The 10270-nt window shown below is 34.2% G+C and overlaps 1 protein-coding gene across 2 annotated transcripts in view; it reads right to left on the bottom strand.

Annotated features, from left to right (window-relative positions):
* Positions 1-3307: 3307 nt before the first annotated feature.
* Positions 3308-10270, bottom strand: part of LOC107732447 (BMP/retinoic acid-inducible neural-specific protein 3-like) — a 40082-nt gene continuing 33119 nt past the window's right edge. For both annotated transcript variants that reach the window (XM_016543784.1, XM_016543785.1), the window contains exon 8: positions 3308-5064. In XM_016543784.1, coding sequence (XP_016399270.1) covers positions 3948-5064 — 1117 coding nt within the window. In that variant the 3' untranslated portion in view covers positions 3308-3947. The remainder of the gene's footprint in view (positions 5065-10270) is intronic.

Below are 10270 nucleotides of genomic sequence, written 5' to 3'. Positions count from 1 at the left end.
AACTTTCAGCAAATTTTAATTTTTGTGTGAATCTTTAAAGCTTCCTAGGGAGATAACTTACATGAGCATCTGGAACAGAACAAAACTGTGAAGACCAGATTGCTGTCTGATTGAGCATTATCATTCAATGTACATGAGGTCACACAGAGTACATATAAATCCAATATAATATGTGCTTTATTCAGATATACTGAATATTGATTTACATGACAATGTTCTTTGACACTTTTCATAGAAACCATTTATTAACCATGCTATTATGACTCAGTCACATAGATTAACACTCTAGGTTTGGAATCATCAGCATGTTAAACAGAGTATACTAGGCAGAATTATTTATTAATTTATATTAAATTAGATACAGTACAGAACCTAATTGTCAGAAACTGTTTCTGAATGCCCTGCTTCCAGTTCATTAAATATGCTGAAACGGTTTCAAGACTGGGCCAAATCCATGTCTTTCTTGATCCAAATGGAGCTCATAAGCTTTGATTGAAACTTGGATAATTCCAGCGAGACATTTATTTTTGGCGTGTAAAATCATTACTTTTTATGAGGCCCTTCCACAATTACATAATCTCGATGTTAATATAACTTTCGAACAGAATTACTTCTTTATGTGCTCAAATGCTTGTAGTCCATTAATTTAGTTTTATTGCCACTAAATTAGTTTCACTTACCCCCTCAGGCAGCAAAATGTAATGTGCATAAATATAATTTATGCCCCTAAACATTTGCACTACAAATATGCGGCTCACACAAATGTCAATTACCTGCCATGTGCACTCTCATATAAAATGGATGCACTTTAGACCATTTCCAGTTAAGGGGAAGTTATTCTTGTTAGAAACGACACCAGACTGCTAGGGCACCTTGTGATAGATAAGATGAAGTTACACCGTAAACGATTTTCCTGGAGATTTTATTTTTTGTGTAACAGTGTCACCTTCACCTAAAAAAAAAAAAAATTGTTCCTACACTATTGCACTTTCATATTATATTTTAGTGCAACCATTACATTTATATGGGAGAACATAATCCTTTTGGATAGGCTGGGGTTCAGTAAGGAGATGGTGTCACTTTGGGAGTTTTTCTCGATTGCGCTTGTGTGATGAACTATGAAGAACACTGAATGAGGTTGCAAAGATTGCTCTTCTGGGGAACATTGAGTTTTTAATAGAAGGAGTAAAAACAAACATTATAGACAGTTCACGGATTGTACATGTTTGTAGCATGTGATAGGAATGATAAGTAATGTGAGGAAGTTGTATTGGTAAATCAATGCTAGAACCTAACATGATGAGACCATGTAATGTATAAAATATAAAACCTTTTATAAGACTGAATTCAGTGTTTCTTTGAATGCTATTTTGGGGGTATTTTTTTGCTATATAGTTTGGATTTATAAATGCTAGATCTGAGGTGACCATATATATATATTATATATTTTAAGAAAACCTATAAAATCTTTTATGAGTTTTCTTAACTGCAGCTTGTGAATTTAACACCAATTTGCTTTAGAAGTGATGTAGCAAGACTGACCCTTTGTTCTGACCCCTTTATAAATGTGCTCATCTAAATCGCTTTAATGAAAGTTGGAAATAGTAATAGTTGCAAATAACAATTACAATTTGTTGTATAAAGTGCAGATAAGGGACAATAATTTAAAGGGACATTGCACTTCAAAATAAAATTTGTCATTATTTATTCACCCTCATGTCACTCCAAAGCAGTGATTCCTTTGTGGAACACAAAAGGTGAATTCAAAAATGTCCTGGCTGGGTTTTGCAATTTAATGAAAGTGAATGAGAACTGTCAAGCTACAAAATGACAAAAAAAAAAAAAAAAATCACCATAAAAGTGGTCCATGACTCATGCACTTTATTCCAAGTCTTCCAACTATAACTTTGTATGAGGAACAAACTGAAATATGAGTCGTTATTCATGGATATTCTTTCAGCCCGGTGGGCTGTTAACCATTGTGATCGGATCATTGAGCTTTAGTTCCCATTCACTGTAATTGCACCAGAACATTATTCAAACTTTCTGCTTTTGTGCAACATGAACGAAAGACAGTACAGTAATACAGGTTCACCGACACAGAGGTGATTAAATAGTGGCAGAATTGTCATCTGTGGGTGAATTAATCCTTTAAGAACTAATTAAATTACAGAATTGGGAGTCATTGCTTTTTATGAACATCATACTAAGTAATCAAAAATGCCATTAATTGGATTCCCATTGAAATTAATTTAAGAAAGCCACAGAGAACTGGCAATGCCAGCCTTGGGTAGTAAAACACAAACCACACACCTTTTTAATATGAGAGTCGATTATTGTGGTACACTTGAGTATGGATGGTGGAAGTAGCATTTATGAAGCCTGAAAAAGCAAAATCCATCGATTTCCAAGAAGTCAGAAGATTTCAAGAGAAACATCTAAGAAAATGATCTCTGTTTGTTAGCTCCCAGCTAAAATGCATTCGTTTACTGTAAATGTAAGACAATTTCAGTATTTGGCTAGGCAAAAATCATTCTCCTGTCACTGTAGAACTGAATTTGCAGAAAACAAGTCTCTCCAGATGTGTCTGCTGTGCAATATGCCCCAGTTGTTCATCACAAAGATTCAGTCATCATATCTGTGAACTGCATCCCTGATAACTGCTCAATAATGCTCATTAGCTTGGCCCCTTCTGTCGCCCCTTTAAATGGATGAATATGCTGGGCCCTTTCTTGAGACATATCACAGCTGACTAACCAATAACTCATTTAACTTTTGGTTATCTCTGAGTGAAAAAAAGTTGTCTAACTTTTGTTCTTTTGTGGAAGTTTCACTATTTGTTCCTTAATGATTTTACCTACTTTGTCTCAAGGTGATCTTATGAAAAAAGTTGAGGAACTAGGCATCAGGTGTTTATGCCAAAAAAGCAGTCGAAACTGCTCCCACGTGGGCGTTGCTTTTAATGTGTTTTTTTCTTCAGACATGCAAGTTGTCAAAGCTTTTCTCGTAGATGAATTGGCTCTCTCAAGGAATCATTTCTCAGAGAGACTTGTCTGCCAGCTTATATATATATATATAGTCTGAAAAGTTTTTGAACATTTTAATTATATATAGTTGTTTAAACAAAAAAAGTGTGTAATTTTTTATGTGCAATTCAAGCAATTAGATATTTACAGACGCCACATAAAAATGACTTTTATTTAGAGTATTAACAAATTCATGTTCTATACATTTTATGGACATTACCTTTGTAACTTGTCACAAATAATATATTTTATAAAAATAAATGTACATGAAACAGCATATATAATAAGTACCTTGCTTATAGCGTTGTGATTTTTAAACAGCTTTCCTCCTACATTCATATTCCAACAAACACCGTAAAAATAGTTTTAAGCATCAACAAAACCATCAATTGTTGATTAGGATACTGATATTTTTTAGAGTTACAGTGTTGACAGACAGCATAGAAAAGGAATTCGGAATTCTGCCCAGACACAGCAGGAACCCCTGATTACACTAACAAGGTTTGGCTCACCATGTGTTTACGGCCTCTGTTATACTTACAGAGAATAAAGAGGTGAAAATAAAAGTCACTTTAAAAATCAAGAGTCTGTTCCTGGTCCTACCGCACGCATTGTTTATCAGGACTGGGGTTGATGCTAAATTCTGCAGTGTGCCATGAAACTGAAATGAGGTCATCACGCTATGAGTTATTGTAAGTCATCATTGCAGTTAAGAAACGAAAAGGCAAAAGGTCTGGCCATCCTTCTGAAGTGGCCCATTACATCAGTGGTTCAAACAAACACCATAACTGTGGCATCACCATCAACACTGTATCCCAGCAGTTGTTCAATGTTTTTTTTTTTTTCCCTGAAAGTATATCAGGCCATTTAACTATAGTTACTGAAATAGCTACAAATATACTGCTACCTTGCAGTGCCTTATTAGCTACATAGTTTGGTAGTTTCATACTCCATTGAGTTGGGCTGCTTGGCGCTGAAGGCCTGAAGAGCAGTCTGGATTCGGACCACATCAGTGGTAGAGAGTTTGAGACGGTGGCGTAATAAGCAGGCGAACAGGTCCAGAGGTTGTTGGCCTGGTGGAGAGAGACGGTTGACCCGGTCCCGGATCTCCAGCAGCTGGAGCAAGGCTGAGTCCTGTGAGCCCTGCGTGTACGGATAGTCCAGCTGCAGGATCAAGTCCTGAATGGCATCTGGATCAAAGTGCAGACTATATCCGAACACCTGCATACTGTTGATTTTCATGTAGCCCAGGTTACGGGACGAGTCCATGTATTCCAATGGCTCGAAATGGACACTGCCGTTCCCCTGAGCTGATGCCGCTTTGACACGGCTCCTCAGGTAAATGTGTACCGTCTCAAAAAAGGTCTTCCACTTGTTACCCAGAGTCAGGGTCCAGTTATAACAGTCAAGCGGGATGTCTAACTTGGTCCTTTCCCAGTCAGGGTAACTATTCTGGTCAATTGGCATGATCCAGCTCTCAGAATGACTACCTCCGAATGGATTGATGTAGACGGACAGCACGGGTTCCAGCGTGCTGTTTTTAGTAAGGCATATCTGCAGGGAGATCCCTAGGAGCATGTGAACATGGTTAGATTTGAACTTGTTGCTCTTCAGTGTCAACAGCATCCTTTTCCTCCAGCTGGGATCGAACCAGTTGTTGAGTCTGACATCATTGCTTATGAACATGGCGTGAATACTGATCCGCCCGTCCTTTTTTTGAAGCAGATAGCGCAGCTCCATGTCCTGAAGGTCCGTCTCGAACCCGATGTAGTTGTCAGTAGAATCCGGTATGGTATTCCTACAGGACCCTTGGCTCAGCATGTAGCCGGGATTGCAGCTTGCACAGCGAGAGCGGTTCTCGTAGGAGCAGGAGGCGCAGTGAGGACCGTCGCCTACGGAGCACGGGATGACACCCTGGCAGGATGGGTGCTCATAATGACAGGAGCAGGTCCGTGTTTCCTCCATGTAAGAGCCTATCTGATTGTTCTCACTACAGTACATGATGGAGAGGATATACCTCAGCCAGTAGCTGAGAGGCCTATGGTGAAGGAATGAATGTGATAAGTCAGATTGTCTTGAAATTCATAAATTATATTAAATTTCATCATAGATAAAGTTTAAAGATAAAGTACTGTAAGTAGCAATATTAAAGATGTCACAAGAATTAATCGGGGTAATTGAAGCTCATGGGAACGTGTTTTATTTTGCTCATTCTTCAATAGCTTAGAGCCTAAAATCTTTTTTACACTGTATACACACACAGTCCCTCACACAATCCAAAATAACTGTGCAAAACATCCAATATAATATACTATACAATATAATCAAATTATTTTATTATAATAATTATTGATTTTTATTGACTTTTTAATGATCGTCAAAGAAGAAATATGTTCTTTGCGCCTCAAAATTGATTATGTAATATATCTTTGTGTGTATATATATTCTCTCTCTCACACACACACACACACACACACACACACACATATATATATATAAGCAACTGAACACAAAAGTAAAGTATGTACTGTGTAAAATGACATGAAAGTACTTTATTCTTAGAAAAATAGAGCTTGTTTTTCCTCATAATAGATGATTTCAGAAGAAAATGTGGAAAAAAAATCAATAATAAAAAAATAAATAACACTAGACACTAAATTATTTCCAAATAATTTCATCCATTTTATAAGCATGAAAAAATGCCATCCTGCTAAAATTTACATAACATGCATATTCAGACTCTGTAATGATTCTCTCTGCAGCCACTGGCAAATGAACTCAGTGGAGTGGATCAGCACGATCTGTCACATGGAGTCAAATTGTAAACATCAGCTAAATTGTACTTGTTTCCCATTTTCCATTTCACTTTGTGTTTCCAAGCACAATAACAGAGTAAAAATTAAACTCATACGGCATTTATAAAGCCTAAGGTAAAAGTAAAACATCCTCACTGAAAGACAAATCATAAGCTGAAGAGTTTAAATAAGTTTAAATAAGACCCAAAATATTCTTAATTCTCCTCTGAACTGGCTTATAGATAAACAACTCATTATTTGCTTGACGTATGTGGCAAATCTTCTTTTTCAAAAATCTATTTCAGCAATTGCAGAGTTCCTTTTGTTATGCTATCCTGCGAGATAGCCGAAGACTTTCATAGCCATGGAATTTCCACTTGCGCAGAGAAAAACAGTTTACTCTGGATTAAAACGTAAGTGATGGCAACAGAATGTATAAATATGCATGGCACCAGGCTGCCTGAGAGACAGTCAGTCAGCATGCAGGTGGTTGGCAATGGAGGAAATCTCAGCAGCCTGTCAGCATATTTCACTGACAGCGAAACGGAAATTCACACCAGAGACAAAACATGCGCATGCACATTTATTCCATGAGAAAACAATTTCTCAAAAATTTCCATATTCTTATACCGTAAAAACATCTGATGGAAGAACAACAATAGCTTAAATAAGCATTTTTGCTCTTCTTACGGAAATTACACCCATTAAAGAATATGCATTTGTAAGGCAGTATACATACTTAAAACCAGCTATCAGATTCAGAAAGTGCAAGTATTTGATTATTATTTTAAACCACCGATGTATAAAGCTAGAGTGAAAGACAAAGTAATATGCAATCATAAAGCAAAACAAACCTTCAGATATATGGAAATGCAGTTTAAGAACAAATTTATCAAGCTGTTGATAAATTCTGCTTGACAAAAGGAATGGGAGAAAAGTAATTTAAAGGAAGTGTGACAATCAAATAAATCAAGTGTGAATGATGAAATGACAGAGAAAACAAAACAGTGAATCAGGAACTCAAAAGCAGTCTAATAAAACGTCTTTTCAATCTGTCTGCTTTATTTTTCTTGATGCAACTTGAATCATGTTATCAAAGAAGAAGGATGCTCTTGAAGCTAGATCAAGGCAGATTGCAGAAACATTTCAAACACATGCTGTTATTGTTCTCATGCTAGTCCCATGATAGGCAACTTTGGGATGTATGTAGTATACTGTACATTTGGACTTGAGAGCTGATGTTATTCTCATATATGGAAATGTTTGTTTTCGCTAGAAAACCTTTCCTGTGTTTCCTTCACATTTTTAATGAACAGGTTTATAAGATAGAATAATATTAAAATAATCATTAATTATGCATGCTTAATAACCTAATTAATCATGTAATTATTTCCTGAAGCGGCTCGCACATTGTTGTTAGTGCAATGCATGTTAGTTCAATATTGACACTAAAATAAAGTCCAAAAATCTAGTATATTGGTCAAATGTTAAAGCAATTTATTTATTTATTTCACTGCAAAAATCTGCCATTTCATTTTTTTTCATAACAGTAATATTGTACATTGACAAAAGCAATATTTCAGGTAAAATATGCAATCATTTAAAAAATGCCTTTTTAATTTTTCTATTATTTTTATGCGGATTAAAAATTGCTGTTGCCATACGCCAAGATAATATAACACAAATTTTCCAGAATATTACATGTTTTAAAACTTACAAAGATATTTCAGGTAAAATGTACCATCATTTTAAAAACAGCCTTTTTAATTTCTATTTTTATTAATTTATTTTTATGCCGACCAAAATTTGACCAATTAATGTGATCTATAAATTGTATAACTGTTGCCATACACCAAGAAAATACAACACAAATTTTATAGTATACTTATGGAAGCTTGTTTCTGCCACGGAATAAAAAAAATTGAATTGCAACTTTTTATATCACAATTCTGACTTTTTTTCTCGCAATTGTGAGTTTACATCTCACAATTTTTTTTCTCAGAATTGCATGATATAAACTCACAATTGAAAGGTATAAAGTCAGAATTGCGAGATATAAACTCACAATTACGAGTTACAAAATCAGATTTGTGTGATATAAACTTGCAGTTGTGAGTTACAAAGTCAGAATTGCATATAAACTCTCAATTTTGAGAAATAAAGTCAGAATTGGGAGATATAAACTGGTGTAATAAAAACTGAAATGTCCTTTTTTCATAACAGTAACATTATTGACATAAGCAATATTTCATTATATTATTTCCTGCAATCATTAAAAAAATTCTATTTTATTTTTATGCTGACCATAAATTTGACCAATTAATATAATCTATAATTGTATAAGTTACCATACATCAAGAAAATATAACACACATTTTCTAGTGCAAAATTGCAAAGCTGAAAATCTCATTGTCCCTTCCAAGGAAAAATATACAGTATATCAGAGGATTTCCATTGGCATCTATATGACACTGCATCTGTATTAAATGTCATCCCAGAGCACCCAGCCAGCTTAAGTGATAATATGGGGGTATCTGAATAGTATGTCTTTGAGAAGTCAATATGCATATTAATGAACCAAGAACTTTTAACTGTGAAGCTGATCATCGCTTTAGGCTTCGCTTTCACCTCATCTGACTCAAGTAGTTTCCACTTGACTTGGCTGCCTGCGTGGTTTGCATAATTCTCATTTTTGCACAGCCCTGACCCACTACCATCTTTGAACACTCAGTTTCAGACCTCAGTCGTGAACTTTCTCCTTTCACAGCCCTTACCAAAGGCACTGCATTATCATGTCAGTGCAGAGCCCATAAATTACCTGTTTCTCGTGTCTTCCATTAAAACACAACCTGCACTTTAGCCTAAAGATGGGAAGATAAAACCAATTCATCCACTAACTCCTAAAATGATTAGATGGGACAGTCTCTATCTTTTCAGAGAGGCTGGGACTTCAGCCAAGATACTAGACTTAACGCAATTATGCTTGCCACAATTGCCCTCAGATATGGACTGAGTAGTGTGTTAAAGGCATTTCTTAATTAATTAGTGTGGAGGACATGCATTTTAAATCTCCTATTAGTTCATCCATTTGGAAGCAGATCAAGAATGAAGATCCAATGCAACAGCACAATATATGTATGTGACATCGTGACAAATAAAGATGTTATAGGACAATTAAGGGTTTGGCCTTTATATGAACATGGATTTTCTCAACATTTTGTGATTTGTGAAAGAAAAGTATATCAGTAACATTTTACGGTAAAATCTGCTAACATCAGTTAATGCATCAGGTATCATGAACTAATAATAAACAATACTTTTACAGCATTTTAATAATAGCAATTACTCTTGGTTTATGTTATTTTCTACAAGTATGTATATATTGATACATTTTTAATATTTCAACTTTTATAAGGGTCAAACATGGATTTTCAAGCATCAAAACAATATAAGTTTAATACAATTTTAAATGTATTATCATGTATAATTTTTATATATTAGAAAGTGTCCTGTTTAATTTGATTTTTTTCTGATCAAAAAATAACGACTATCATGCATTTTTACCCTGATTTACAGAAGAAAAAAATCTTGGGCATATTTAGAACAAGAATCATTAGATGACATTCAAATACAACTAAAGAGTGCAGTCCCCAAAAACTAATTATTATTCATTGCCATGATAAATCTTAACCAATCTTTGTCACTATCCTATAGACCCACTATAGCTTTTACTCATTTGTCAGGATTAAGTTTTAAATCATTTAAAATATAATACAATTTAGTTTGATCACTTTTTCTTTTATATATTTTAATAATATATAAAGGTAATATATAAAGTATAGGTCAGGATAAGCATGTTGTTTCATTTTTACATAAATCTGTTACACTGAATGACGATGGAATATTATTTCACCCATATTTTGAAATTTTATTTTCACAAGTTATTTGAGACATTAAAGTAGACACTTGCATTTAAAAAGCTTTCTATGTATTTAAAATCTCTCTTTTTTATTTCATTTGATGCAGACACCAAAATGGGATGTCTCGTAAGAATATATTGGTTATATGAACAAACGTTTATGAAATACTATTATTAATATTATTAATTATTATTAATAATAATAATAATAAACTACCTTAATGTTTGATTTTTAATGCGACGACAGCTTCTTTGGCTGTTTTCATGGCGAAAAACAAACTTCAGTAGTTAAAATTAAAAAAAAAAACGAAATAAGATATTTAAGGCCCATTTTTCCTAAAAATTCTGAAACTAAATTTGTATTAACTTGATTAAAACTCTCTAAATGGTATCAACAGAATAAAACAAATCTTAAACTAGAACTGTAGCTATAAATACTATAAAAAAAAATAAATAAAAAAAAATATATACAGTGGGTACGGAAAGTATTCAGACCCCCTTAAATTTTTCACTCTTTGTTATATTGCAGC

Source organism: Sinocyclocheilus rhinocerous, unplaced genomic scaffold (genome assembly GCF_001515625.1).
Source record: "Sinocyclocheilus rhinocerous isolate Xijiao unplaced genomic scaffold, SAMN03320098_v1.1 scaffold1150, whole genome shotgun sequence".
Classification (NCBI taxonomy): Eukaryota; Metazoa; Chordata; class Actinopteri; order Cypriniformes; family Cyprinidae; genus Sinocyclocheilus; species Sinocyclocheilus rhinocerous.
This window is presented reverse-complemented; position numbering and strand designations above follow the sequence as displayed.